The sequence below is a fragment of the Mobula hypostoma genome, chromosome 30 (genome assembly GCF_963921235.1).
Source record: "Mobula hypostoma chromosome 30, sMobHyp1.1, whole genome shotgun sequence".
NCBI lineage: Eukaryota > Metazoa > Chordata > Chondrichthyes > Myliobatiformes > Myliobatidae > Mobula > Mobula hypostoma.
In genome coordinates this window covers 15564248-15578834 of record NC_086126.1, presented here as the reverse complement: position 1 = coordinate 15578834, position 14587 = coordinate 15564248, and the positions used below count along the sequence as shown (strand labels likewise).

The 14587-nt window shown below is 51.8% G+C and overlaps 1 protein-coding gene across 1 annotated transcript in view; it reads left to right on the top strand.

Moving 5' to 3' along the window:
• Positions 1–330: 330 nt before the first annotated feature.
• The window catches only part of LOC134339809 (glycogen phosphorylase, muscle form), a 115469-nt gene continuing 101212 nt past the window's right edge, over positions 331–14587 (top strand). Inside the window, exon 1 of the mRNA XM_063036622.1 lies at positions 331–687. Coding sequence (XP_062892692.1) covers positions 445–687 — 243 coding nt within the window. The 5' untranslated portion in view covers positions 331–444. The remainder of the gene's footprint in view (positions 688–14587) is intronic.

The following is a 14587-nucleotide window of genomic DNA, read 5'->3' as shown; positions in this document are numbered from 1 at the left end:
TCTCGGGATCAATAAAGTCCTTATTATTATTAGTCGCAGTAGTGGGAGCAGTCCCCCCGATGGGGACTACAACTCCCAGAGTCCATCGCGGGAAGAGGGCGGGATTAAGGTGACGCGCCCTGAGGAAAGCGGGCTCGGGTGACGCCTCACCTCAGTGGAGGGGCGGGGCCAAGCGCCGCACTGAACGGGTCGAGGAGCGAACTGATTGGCCGCGGGGCGGGAGGTGGGCGGGGCTCGGCGTCCGGGAGGCCCGTGACGCACCGAGGGCGGGGTCTTTCCGTTGAATATTGATGAGGGGGTGTTGCATATGCATGAGGCGGCGCGTTGAATATTAATGAGGGGGGGTTGGCGGCGGCCGGGGTGCAGTCGCTCGCTCGGCGTCGCCGCTAACGGTTCGGTTCGGTCCGGTCTCTCTCTCTCCGTCCCTCCGCCCAGCAGGCAGACATGTCGCGGCCGCTGACCGACCTGGAGCGCAGGAAGCAGATCAGCGTGAGGGGGCTGGCCGGCGTCGAGAACGTCTCCGACCTGAAGAAGAACTTCAACCGGCACCTGCACTTCACGCTGGTGAAGGACCGCAATGTGGCCACCCCCCGCGACTACTACCAGGCGCTGGCCCACACCGTGCGCGACCACCTGGTCGGCCGCTGGATCCGCACCCAGCAGTACTACTACGAGAAGGACCCCAAGGTGAGGGGGCTGGGGTACCGGAGGGTCACTGGGGGGTAACAGAGGGTCACTGGGGGTATCAGAGGGTCACTGGGGGGGGGTATCAGGGGGTCACTGGGGGAGTAGGTATCGGAGGATATCAGAGGGTCACTGGGGGTATCAGAGGGTCAGGTGGGGTAACAGAGGGTCACTGGGGGTATCAGAGGGTCAGTGAGGGGTATCAGAGGGTCAGGGGGGTATCAGAGGGTCAATGGGGGTATCAGAGGGTCAGGGGGGTATCAGAGGGTCACGGGGGTATCAGGGTCACTGGGGGAGTAGGTATCGGGGATATCAGAGGGTATGGGGGTATCAGAGGGTCACTGGGGGTATCAGAGGGTCAGGTGGGGTAACAGAGGGTCACTGGGGGATGTTACTACCATAGGGTCACTGGGGGATGTTGCTACCAGAGGGTTACTGGGGTGTTGGGGATCAGAGGGTCACTGGGGGTAGGTGGGTACCAGAGGGTCATGGGGGGGGTGTTGAGTATTGGGGTCACTGGCCGGTGGGTATCAAAGGGCGGTGGGGTGGAGTGTGACCCCTGGAGAGGGGAGGGGGTTTGCCAGTGGGCACCGGATTATGGTGTGACATGTGGGAAGGGGTTGCCACTGGGGTTGTGTGATGAGCAGAGAAGGTGTGTGGTGTGATACCTGGGGTGTGGTGTGACCTGTGGGGAGGGGGCTGCTACTGGGCACTAGGGTGTGGTGTGACCCCTGGGGCAGAGATGCCAATAGGCATTGGGGTAAGGTGTGTCCACCCCCTCCCCGAGGAGGGTGTTAATGGGCACTGTGTACGGTGGGACACGCAAGGAGGGTGTTGCTGGTGTGGTGTGACACACTTTATTTGGATATTCATGCAAAGCAGGGGGTTTAGAGGGATGTGGGCCAAACACAGACAAATGAGATTAGCTTCTTGGGAATTTTGGTCAGTATGACTAGTTATGAGCAAGGGCTGTTTATGCTCTACGACTATAACCCCTGGAGGTGGGGAGTTGCCTGCGGGCACTGGGGTAGGCTGGGTGGGTGCTGCTGGTCTGGGGTGACAGTCGTGGAAGCTCGACCCCAGGAGACTGTGATGGACAGTGAACTCTTCGGCATGGAGTTCTGGTGCAGTTGGACACTGGATGTCGCAGTGGGATGCTGCAGACAGGCGTAGCATACGAGGGGTGGGCTCTGGCCCTGGGGCAGGAGGGCACTTACCCCGAGCTCATGGTGGAGAAAAAGAATCAAGCCATCGGGTCTGCTCCATTATTCGGTCATGGCTGACTTATCATCCCTCTCAACCCCATTCTCCTGCCTGCTCCCTGTAACCTTTGTCGTTCTTACTAATTAAGAACCTATCAGCCTTTGCTTTAAACACGTTCAATGACTTGGCCTCCTCAGCCGTCTGTGGGCGAGAATTCCCAGAGATACACCAGCCTCTGTCTAGCGAAACTCCTCCTCTGTTCCGAAGGGATGATTGTTGACCGGATGTTGGCACTGGCGAGTGTAGACCAGCACAGTTGGGCGTCGGGACCAGGCATCGACACTGGGACGTGGGCCTGAGACAAAGAGAGCCAAACGCCCGGCAGGGCACCAGGAATGAGGAGCCAGTGGTAGTTCTGGCCACTAGTCATTGAGACCGAGACAGCAGCATCGAGAGACAGGAGCTGATTGTCGTAACTCGGACTCTAGCACCGGGCGCCAGTACAGGTGACCGCAGAAGCTGGCGTTGGTCTCAATCGCCCTAGAGTAGCGAGGCAGTTAGCACAATTCCTTTCCAACACCAGCGATCACTGACTGGGGTTCGATTCGCGCTGAAATCTTTAAGGAGCTTGTATGTTCTCCCGGTGACTGCGTGGGTTTCCTCCGGGTGCTCCTGTTTCCTCCCACAGTCCAAAGATGGCGGGTTAGGCTTAGTAATTTGCAGATACGTTATGTTGCTGACACTTGTGACCCTGTCACCACAGCTACTTGGACTATTCCTCTCCTCACCCCTGTTACTTGTGGGATGAGGCTTTTCATTCCACAGCAAAGGAGATGTCCTTTTGTCCTTTTTTTTTAATGAAAGAGGCTTCCCTTCCTCCACCACCAATGCTACCTTCAACTGCATTTCTTCCATTTCGCACACTTCTGCTCCCACCCCATCCTCCAGCCACCCCACCAGGGATACGGTTCCTCGTGTTCTCAGCTACCACCCCAACAGCCCCCGCGTCCAGCACACAATTCTCCGGAACTTCCGCCATCTCCAGCGGGAACCCACCACCGAGCACATCTTTCCCTCCACCGCCCCCCCGACCCACTTTCTGCTTTCCGCAGGGATCGCTCCCTATGCGACTCCCTTGTCCGTTCGTCCCTCCCCACTGATCCCCATTGATTGTTAGCCTCAGCAAACCGTCCTGGGTCATGCACGGAAGAAGACTTGCGGTGGCTGTATAAAGCCTGGATCGGGCACTGTGCACCTCCCCTGGCATTGTACCCGTGGGAGGATACGCTGCCCTGGGAGGCATTCTGCTGCGGGTTCAGTGCTGAGGTCCCTCGAGCTCCAAAGGTCACATTGTGAGGCGAGATTACACCAGATAGCTTGTATTCCCTGGATCATAGAAGGTTAAGGGTCAATGTGACTTTTATTTTTAGCCCTGCAAATGCTGCGGATTGGGCAGATCCTTCTTTTTACTGTTGGGGCTGACTGTTACAAGCAGAACTTTAAAATCAGACTCCAGTTCCTTTTAAAGTTGCTAAGGGAGGAATAGGAAGGAGTATAATTAGACTGTTCAGCCGGTCCACTCTGCTCTACCACTCCATTCCTCTCTACCCCACTCTCCTGCCTTGATGCCTTTACTAATCAAGAACCTGCCAACCTTCACTCTACATACGCCCAATGTCTTGGCCTCCACATTCGTGCGTGGCAGTGAATTCCACAGGTTCACCACCCTTCGAAAGGGACATCCTTCCATTCCGAGACTGCGTCCTCTTGTCCTGGACTCCCCCACTATTCGAAACGTCCTGTCTACGTCTGCTGTATCTCGGCTTTTCAGTGCACAATGGGCCTCGGTGAAATTCCCCTCCTTCTTCTAAACTCCAGTGAGCCATGGTACCTTAACCCTTTCCTTCCTGGGATAATTCTTGTGAACCTCCTTCAGACCTTCTCCGGTGCCAGCACGTACAGAGCCCAAAACTGCTCACAGTAAGGCCATAAGACATGGGAGCAGAATTAGGCCATTTGGCCCATCGAGTCTGCTCTGCTATTCAATCATGGCCTGACTCTTTCCCCCTCCTCCTTCTGCCCATAACCTCTGCTGCCGTGTCCAATCAAGAACCGATCAAGCTCTGCCTTAAATACACCCAACGACCTGACCTCCACAGCTGCTTGTGGTAACATATTCTGCAAATTCACCACCTTCTGGCTAAAGAAATTTCTCCACGTCTCTGTTTTAAATGGACCTGAGGCTGTGCCCTCTTGTCCTAGACTCCCCCACCAAGAGGAAACATCCTTTCCACATCTAGGCTTTTCAACATTCGAAAGTTTTCAATGAGATCCCACCCCCCACCCCATCCTTCTAAATTCCAGCAAGTACAGACCCAGAGCTATCGAACGTTCCTTGTATGATAACCCTTTCATTCCCGGAATCGCTCCAAGTCCAGCTGAGCTGTCTTAGGTGTATTTTAAGCCCTTTTTAGATTTCAAGCCATTCGAAGGAATGCGTTATTGAAGTTATAGACTTGGGTTCTTCAGACCTTTTAGAATATTTGCTCGCTGGCATTTAGGGCAACCATCAGAGTCCTCCAGCTCTGTCCTTGGCCCCGACTCCAGCCAACATGAGCTCTCTGTGTCGCTGAGGCACGCCAAGCCCCCAGACCCTTCGATTGGGTTGTGGGCCCCCCACCCCGGAGTCATTTTAGATGAGACCACCTTTATTTTTCACCTGCACGCCAAAACAGCAGGTTCCGAAGTTGTGCTGAGGGGCAGCCTGCAGGTATCGCTGTGCTTCAAGCACCGACGTAACATGTCCACAACTTAACTGGTACGCCTTTGGAATGAGGAGGAAACTGGAGCACGCAGGGAGAACGTTCAAACTCTTTACGGGCCTATAGAGTTGGTGCTATAAAGTGCCGTGCCCTCCTTAGAATCTGCGTGAATCCCATTTGCCCAGACTAGGTCTGAATCCTTCTATGTCTTGCCCAGTTTAAAAAGCTCAAATGCCATTGAAATGTATCTGATGACACAACCATTGGCTGGGTTTTTCTCCCGCTTGGTGCGGAACGAGCTGCCAACGCCAGTGGCGGACTTGGGGTCGATTGTAATGTTTACCTAGAACACTGCAGTCCCTCCAGCCCACGATTTTGTGCTGACCCTTTACTAAGATCAGTCTAGCCCTCTGTGTTTCTATCAAATCAAACGGTTCAATTTAATAACGGAGAGTGTATACGGCATACAGCCTGAAATTCTTACTCTTCCCAGACAGCCGCGGAACAGGGAACCCCAAAAGAATGAATGGCAGCAACATCAGAGCCCCCTCCTCCCATGCACAAGCAGATCCTCCCCCCTCACTCGCACCAGGAGAAGCACCAACCCCCCTCATACCCCCCAACCATGCAAGCAATAGCAAAAGCCCCCCTCCATCGAAAACTCCAGTCCATAACCCAGCACGTCAATATCTCAGACATGAGCCTATCTAAAAATTTCTTAAACGTCCCTAGTAGTCTGCCTCTCTACTACGTCTTCCACTGTCTGCGTTTTAAAAAAAAACACCTCTTACATCCCCTCTATACTTTCCACCAATCCCCTTAAAATTCTGCCCCCTATTACGAGGGATTTGGTAGTAACATGGCTGGGGTTTGAAGGGCTTGTGGTTCTGGTGCAGGTAGAAGACTAGGCCGGCATGGACTAGATGGGCCAAAGAGCCTGTTTCTATTCTGTAGTCTAGATCTGACCTCTTTTTTTATTATTATTGATACATTTTTGCTGGCCAAGAATGTGAAAGGCCCTGATGCAAATGCAGGCTGTCTATGCACCAGAGCCCCCTGTGATGTCAGCCGAGAAGCTAATGCAGTCTGCTTGGAGAGACAGACATGCGCACGGACCCATGCACTCTTTTCATCCATCGGCCTCCGGGCGACGACCCAGAAACGGAAAACTACTCCTCCCGAAGGTCATTCAGGGAACATCAGCCACTGAGCTGTCGCTGAAGCCGATTTCAGTTTGGGATGGCTGAGGATATCGCTTCTCCTGCTGCCTTTTCCCCCACCTCCTAAATCTCAGCCTGCACCAGCCACATCACAGGCACATCTTGGCAAGGCTCGTCTGTGTGTATGTGAGAGAGAGGCAGGGAGATGAGGTGAAGGGAAACAAGGGGTGTGAGAGAGAGAGGGAGGTGGGGAGGTAGGTGTGTGTGTGTGAGAGAGATGAGGGGAATTAAGCTGTGTGTTTGTGAGAGAGGCAGAGCTGGGGAGATGTGTGTGAGCAAGAGAGAGAGACGCAGGGAGCTGGGGAGATGTGTGTGTGTGAGAGAGAGACGAGGGGAGTCAAGATGTGTGTGAGAGGGAGCTGGGAAGATGCGTGTGAGAGATGAGGGAATTGATGTGTGTTTGAGAGGGAGGTGAGGAGATATGTGTGAGGGAGGTGGGGAGATGTGTGAGAGATGAGGGGAATTGAGGTGTGTGAGAGGGAGCTGGGGAGATGTGTGAGAGGGAGGTGAGGAGATGTGTGTGAGAGGGAGGTGAGGAGAGGTGTCTGAGAGGGAGGTGGGGAGATGTGTGAGAGATGAGGGGAATTGAGGTGTGTGAGAGGGAGGTGGGGAGATGTGTGAGAGATGAGGGGAATTGAGGTGTGTGTGAGAGGGAGGTGGGGTGATGTGTGTGAGAGATGAGGGGAATTGAGTGTGTGAGAGGGAGCTGGGGAGATGTGTGTGACAGATGAGGGGAATTGAGGTGTGAGAGAGGGAGCTGGGGAAATGTGTGTGAGAGAGATGAGGGGAATTGAGGTGTGAGAGAGGGAGCTGGGGAGATGTGTGTGAGAGATGAGGGGAATTGAGGTTTGTGTGAGAGGGAGCTGGGGAGATGTGTGTGAGAGATGAGGGGAATTGAGTGTGTGAGAGGGAGGTGAGGAGATGTGTGAGAGATGAGGGGAATTGAGGTGTGAGAGAGATGAGGGGAATTGAGTGTGTGAGAGGGAGCTGGGGAGATGTGTGAGAGATGAGGGGAATTGAGGTGTGAGAGAGGGAGCTGGGGAGATGTGTGTGAGAGAGATGAGGGGAATTGAGGTGTGAGAGAGGGAGCTGGGGAGATGTGTGTGAGAGATGAGGGGAATTGAGGTTTGTGTGAGAGGGAGCTGGGGAGATGTGTGTGAGAGATGAGGGGAATTGAGGTGTGTGTGAGAGGGAGGTGAGGAGGTGAGCGAGAGATGAGGGGAATTGAGGTGTGAGAGAGGGAGCTGGGGAGATGTGTGTGAGAGGAAGGGGAGATGTGTGTGAGAGGGAGGTGGGGAGATGTGTGAGAGATGAGGGGAATTGAGGTTTGTGTGAGAGGGAGCTGGGGATATGTGTGTGAGAGGGAGGTGGGGAGATGTGTGAGAGATGAGGGGAATTGAGGTGTGAGAGAGGGAGCTGGGGAGATGTGTGTGAGAGGGAGGTGAGATGTGTGTGAGGGAGGTGGGGAGATGTGTGAGAGATGAGGGGAATTGAGGTGTGAGAGAGGGAGCTGGGGAGATGTGTGTGAGAGGGAGGTGAGATGTGTGTGAGGGAGGTGGGGAGATGTGTGAGAGATGAGGGGAATTGAGGTGTGAGAGAGGGAGCTGGGGAGATGTGTGTGAGAGGGAGGTGAGATGTGTGTGAGGGAGGTGGGGAGATGTGTGAGAGATGAGGGGAATTGAGGTGTGAGAGAGGGAGCTGTGGAGATGTGTGTGAGAGAGATGAGGGGAATTGAGGTTTGTGTGAGAGGGAGCTGGGGAGATGTGTGTGAGAGGGGGGTGGGGAGATGTGTGAGAGATGAGGGGAATTGAGGTTTGTGTGAGAGGGAGCTGGGGAGATGTGTGTGAGAGGGAGGTGAGGTGTGTGAGAGGGAGGTGGGGAGATGTGTGAGAGATGAGGGGAATTGAGGTGTGAGAGAGGGAGCTGGGGAGATGTGTGTGAGAGATGAGGGGAATTGAGGTGTGAGAGAGGGAGCTGGGGAGATGTGTGTGAGAGGGAGCTGGGGAGATGTGTGTGAGAGAGATGAGGGGAATTGAGGTGTGAGAGAGGGAGCTGGGGAGATGTGTGTGAGAGATGAGGGGAATTGAGGTGTGAGAGAGGGAGCTGGGGAGATGTGTGTGAGAGATGAGGGGAATTGAGGTGTGTGTGGGGTGATGGGAGCAGTAAGAGTCAAGTTTATAGTCAGGAATACGTGCAGCAGCATCACAGGCACATCGGGTTGAAGTTCACATTTATCTATCGGATATACATCGAAACAGTCTGTGAAATGCATCATCTGCGTTTAACAGCCAACAGAGCCAAGGATGTGCTGGGGGGTGGGGGCCCACAAGGGTCGCCACCAGAGCAGGAGCAGAATGCGTGTGGGATGAAAACTGGGAGTCAGTCGATCACAGAGGGATGAGGGGAGAGATGGGAGAGTGGTGCAGGGGCAGAGATACAGGAGGGAGAGCTGGAGTCTTGCCTGGGTGGGACATGTAGTAGTCATCAAACCTGGTCTGTTGTTTCCACCTCACATGAGTGTATATGGGAAAGATGAGGAAGCTTTGAAAGTTCAAAGTAAATTTTATTATCAGAGTTCATGTGTGTCTCCGTATACAGCCCTGGGATTCATTTTCTTGTGGGCATACTCAGCAAATCTTTAGAATAGTAACTGTAAACAGGATCAACCAGAATGCAGAAGATGACAATCGGTGTGAATGCAAATATAATAAAATATAAATACACAAATAGCAAATGTAAATAGATAGCAATGACTAATAAGAGCATGAGATAATGAGACAGAGTCCTTAAAGTGAGATTGCTTGTTGTGGGAAAGGAGTATGGATGGCCTGGGTGGTGGGGGTCTCTGATGATGGACGCTGCTTTCCTACGACAGGGTTTCATGTCGATGTGCTCAATGGTTGGGAGGGCTTTACCCATGATGGACTGAACCGAATCCACTGCCTTTTGTAGGATTTTCCACTGAAAGGCATTGGTGTTTCCATACCAGGCTGTGAGCCAGCCAGTTAGTGTTCTCTCCATCTACACGACTATAGAAGTTTGTCAGAGTTCTTGATGACGTGCCAAATCTCTGCAGGCTCCTGAAATGGTGCTAAGGTGGCCTACCAGGACGCTGCCTGGATGAGAGAGCTTGCCTTACGAGGACAGGTTGAGCGAGCTGCGGTCTTACTGCTCGGATCGAAGGACGATGAGAGGTGACTTGATGATGGGAGGTATAGATCGAGCAGATCACCAGAGGCTTTTCCCCAGGGCAGAAATGGCTGATACGAGGGGGAAGTAGAGGAGAACGTCAGGGGTCAGTTTCTTTTACAGGGAGAGTGCGTGGCACGTGCTGCCGGGGGTGGGGATGGAGGCAGATACAGGTGGGTGCATGAATGTAAGAACAATGAGGGCTACGTAGGAGGAAAACTTCAGACTGAGCCTGGATAATAACCGTTTTGTTTATAGAGCACTTTCCGCACGGCGGATGATGTGCCGTACAACAGGGTGGCACGTTGGCGCAGTGGCTGGCACAGCGCTTTGCAGTACCAGCGGCCCGGGTTCAATTCCCACCCCATGACCGCGTGGGTTTCCTCCGGGTGCTCAGGTTTCCCCCCCCACACACAGGCCAGAGACGTCCCGGTTGGCAGGCTAGTCGGTGGTGGTAAGTCGGTTAAGTTGGGGAATCGCTGGGTGGCGCAGCTCGGAGAGCCGGACGGGCCTATTCCTCAGGATACAAATATGAGAATAAAATAAATATAGACAGCTGTGGAAATAAAACGCAAAGGTCTTTGAATAAAATTGACAAGGTCAGCAGAGCATGGTGGGCTGAAGGGCCTGTGCTGTACGGGTCTATGTTCCAGCTAGGGCAACACCACAAGCTCACTCCTGTAACGGTGGGGTATAGGAGACCCAGTGACCTTTAGCGTAAGGTGAACTGGTTGCCTGATACCCGGGGTGGCTGCCTTCCGAAGCCCCCTGACCTTTGCGGAGCTTGGAAGGGAACTATTTTTACTCGGGATGCTGTGGGAGGCGGGTACCCTTCCTTTTGCCTTGCCACGCTCAGCGGTCCTGGCCCTGGGCAGGATGAGACGCAGCTGAATGTCAGGGGTCGCGGCTTCTCCTTGCCTTGCAGTCAGTTGCTGATCGCTGCTCGGCATTCGGGCACACTGGCAAACCGAACTCGGCCGTTGGCTTGCGTCCAGTCAAACAGGTCAGCTTCCACGTTCACAAATTTCTACATTCAGCTAATAAAGTGGCCCCTGAGCGTACGTTTGTGGTCTTTTTTTTTCTCTGTTGCCCATCCACTTCAGAGATGCTGTTGTAATGTGTGGCTATTTGAGTTACTGTCGTCTTCCTGTCAGCTTGAACCAGCCTGGCCGTTCTCCTCTGACCTCTCCCATTGACGAGGCATATTTGCCCACAGAACTGTTGCTCACTGGAGTTTTTTTTTGCTTTCGCACCATTTTACAAGGGGTGATTGATAAGTTTGTGGCCTAAGATGGAGTCAATTTTAGAAAACCTAGCACATTTATTTTTCCTACATTTGCACACTTAGTCCAGCGGTCGTGGAGCATACGGATCCCTTCTTTGTAAAAGTCGGCGTCTTGGACCTCCAGAAAGTGGTCCACCGCAGGGGTGATTGATAAGTTTGTGGCCTAAGGTAGAAGGAGATGAGTTATTAACTTCAAACTTTCTGCATAATCACTCAGGGTTGAACTGCACGTGTATGTAACAAGAGCTGTATAACTCATCTCCTTCTACCTTAGGCTGCGAACTTATCAATCACCCGTGCTGTGGACCACCTGGAGGTCCAAGACGCTCTCGTTACATGCACGTGCGGTTCAACTCTTTGAGTGATAATGCAGAAAGTTTGAAGTTAATAACTCATCTCCTTCTACCTTAGGCCATGAACTTATCAATCACCCCTGCTGCGGACACTTTCTGGAGGTCCAAGATCCGTGTGCTCCACGACCGCTGGACTAAGTGTGTAAATGTAGGAGGGGACTAGGTTGAAAAATAAATGTGCTAGTTTTTCTAAAACTGACTCCTTCTACCTTAGGCCACGAACATATCAATCACCTCTCATTTGTGTACTCTTAGACACTGTTGTGCATGAAAATCCCAGGAGAACAGTATTTGCTTCTGTAGAAATACCTACCTAACCACTAACTCCTCCCACCCACCCGTCTTTCTCTGTGTCTGAAACCTTAGTCCCAAATCGTACTGGCTGACAGCTGACAGGGCTGAAAGCCTCGACTAGATCTACGCAGTGCCCAATTTATTAAGGGCCTTCTGTACCTAATAAAGTGGCCACATTGTATGTTCTGGTCTTCCACTCCTGTAGCCTGTCCAAGATACGACGACTTGTACGTTCAGAGATAATCTCTTCTGCATATTGCTGTTGTGATGTGTGGTTATTTGAGTTGCTGTCACCTTCCTGTCAGCCTGAGCCAGTCTGGCCATTGTACTCTGAATATCTCTCATTAACAAGGTGTTTTCGCCCACAGAACTGCCACTCACTGGATGTTCTTTGTTTCTTTGCACCATTCTCTGTAAACTCTAAGAGACCTGTTGTGTGAAAATCCCAGGAGATCAGCAGATTCTGAAATACTCGAGTCACCCCATCTGGCACCAACAATCATTCCATTGTCCAAGTCACTTGGATCACCTTTCTTTCCCCCATTCTGATGTTTTGGTCTGAACAACAACTGAACCTCTTGACCGTGTCTGCGTGCTTTGATGCTTTGAGTTGCTGCCACGTGATTGGCTGGTTAGATATTTGCATTAGAGAGCAGGTGTACCTAATAAAGTGGCCACCGAGTGTTACGTGTCACCATATCCAACCCTGAGATTCATTTTCATGCAGGCATTTGCAGGAAAGTAGAGAAATACAATAGAATTTATGAAAAATATACATACACAAAGGCTGACAAGCAACTAATGTGCAAAAGAAGGCAAATAGTGAAAATAATGAAAAAGTAAATAAATAATACTGAGAACATGAGAGTCTTTGAAAGTTGGTCTGTAGGTTGTGGAATCAGTTCAGTGTTGAGGTGAGTGAAGTTGCCCACACTGGTTCAGGAGCCTGATGGCTGTAGGGCAATAACTGTTTCTGAACCTGCCGGCGTGGGACTTGAGTCTCCTGTTGTTGCCATCATGGTGGTACAAGAGGAGAGTGTGGCCCGAATAGTCGTAGTCATACTTTATCGATCCCGGGGGAAATTGATTTTTGTTACAGTTGCACCATAAATAATTAAATAGTAATAAAACCATAAATAATTAAATAGTAATATGTAAATTATGCCAGGAAATAAGTCCAGGACCAGCCTATTGGCTCAGGGTGTCTGAGCCTCCAAGGGAGGAGTTGTAAAGTTTGATGGCCACAGGCAGGAATGACTTCCTTTGACGCTCTGTGTTGCATCTCAGTGGAATGAGTCTCCGGCTGAATGTACTCCTGTGCCTAACCAGTACATTATGTAGTGGATGGGAGACATTGTCCAAGATGGCATGCAACTTGGACAGCATCCTCTTTTCAGACACCACCGTCAGAGACTCCAGTTCCATCCCCACAGCATCACTGGCCTTACGGATGATGGGGTCCTTAATGATGGATGATGCTTTCGTATGTCGGCACTCCTTGGAGATGTGCCCAGTGGTGGGGAAGGGCTTTGCCTGAGATGGATGGCGGTCTCTGAGTTGCCGTCGACTGTCCTGGCCAGCGTTGTCAGTGAGCCTGCTCCCTCCTTTCATTGCAGATCATGGTCCCCACCCCCTTTTGAATTTCTCGGTAATATTTAGCGACACTTGCTAAACTGTTCCTTTGGTCACTCAGCAATTAGAGCCGCTACCTTGCAGGACCAAAGGCCCTGAGTTCAATCTGACCCCCCCCCCCCAACCAAGCTATCCGTGGGGAGAGTTTGTATGTTCTCCCTGTGACTGTGTGAGAACTCCACTTTCCACAGATGGGTGGCTTGGTTTTATTTATTGCCCGCTGTAAATTGCCCCTAGCGCACATGTGCGCAGGGATGTGGTTGAGGGGGTGGGGGAACTATTGAATTGATAGGACTACGGCAGACCTTGTTATAGGGGAATTCCCTGTGAGCTGGCACAGATCGATGGACTGAATGCCCCCCCTCTCTTAAGGAACGTACAGAGCTGCGTCACCCTGAAATGTGCTGGGAACACGCGTGGCTAGGGTCCATTGGGGTGGGGGCCAGCATTGCACAGGACTTCCAAAACAATCGCTCTCTGTCTGGGGAGGTCTCTACGGCATCCCCTGAAAGGGACGGGAAGAGGGAATCGGAATTTGCCAAGACCTATCCACTGCTGGTCGCTGCCTCTGTGACTCTGTGAACATAGAGCAGTGCAGTATCAGCCCTACAGCCCACAATGTTGTGCCAGCTTTCAACCTACTCTAAGAACAATCGAATTTTTCCCTCCTACATGACCCTCCATTTTCCTGTCATCCTATGCCCATCTAAGAGTCTCTTAAATGCCCCTAATGTATCAGCATGCAACGTGATGCCTTTCCTGCAGCAAACTAAACTACTAACAGTTCTACTAGAGATACTTTTCCCGGACTACGACCACTGCAACCTGCAGCCTGGGATTTCCCGCCGGGAGGAGTGCTTTTCAACCGTCTATATGACCTGGCGTTTCTGCGGCATCCAGAAACGGTCGGCGAGCTGGACGCTCGAGAACGCAGGCCATCGCTGGGGCCGAGAACAGATAATGAACCGATCGAAGCACCAAGCCAGGTTAAAAATAAGAGATGAAGGTGTCAAGGGCGAGGGCAGGGGACGAACTGGCGTTCAGCTCACTACCCGGGGAGACATTACTCGCCTCAGCGCTGAACTGACCCTGCAGCCGTGGGCTCCTGGACTGGCTTCACTCGCCTGGCTGGCAGCCATCGAGTTCCCAGACTGGCTGCCGCGCGGAACTGGCTATGTGGCTGCGGGCCTATCTTCAAAGACTCTGCAATTCATTTTCTGTGGACTGTCTGTTTGCTTTTTTTTTACTGATTTCATGATTTGTTCCTTTTTCCAATGTTGGATTTATGACTGTCTCTGTGGTGTGCATATTCTTCACGAACTTCTGTTGTTTCTTTGTCTTGTGGCTGCCTTTAAGAAATGACTCTCAATGTTATCTATGGTATACGTTGATAATAAATGAAAGTTTATTATTTATTCATAATCTTTGAGCCACCGCCCCCGGCAGGGTGTTCCACTGCTCTTTGTGTTTTTAAAAAAACTTACCTCTGACACCCTCCCATAATTGCCTTAAAATTATACCCTCTGGTATTAGTAATTTCCACCCTGAGGAAAAGTCTGGCTGTTCACTTAATCTGTGAGTCTTATCATCTTGTACACCTCTATCAAGTCACCTCTTATCCACTCTCACTTCAGTGTGGAAGAGAACTAGCTTCTTCAATGTGTCCTCTGCATCCTTTCTGAAGCTTTCTGAACTGAGGCGGCTAGAACTGAACACAATACTACAAGGGTGGTCCAACCAGGGTTTTATAGAGCTGCATCATTACTTCGCTGGTCTTGCACTCAATCCCCTGACGAATGAAGGCCAACACTCCCTGTCAACAGGCAAAGCAACTTCAAGGGATCTATGGATCTGGACCTCTGAATTGTTAAGGATCCTGCCATTAACCCCGTAGTCTGCCCTCAAGTTCAAAGTCTGTGCCAAAACAAGAGTGCCTTCTCAGTAGGTCACCACCTCGGGCACGTC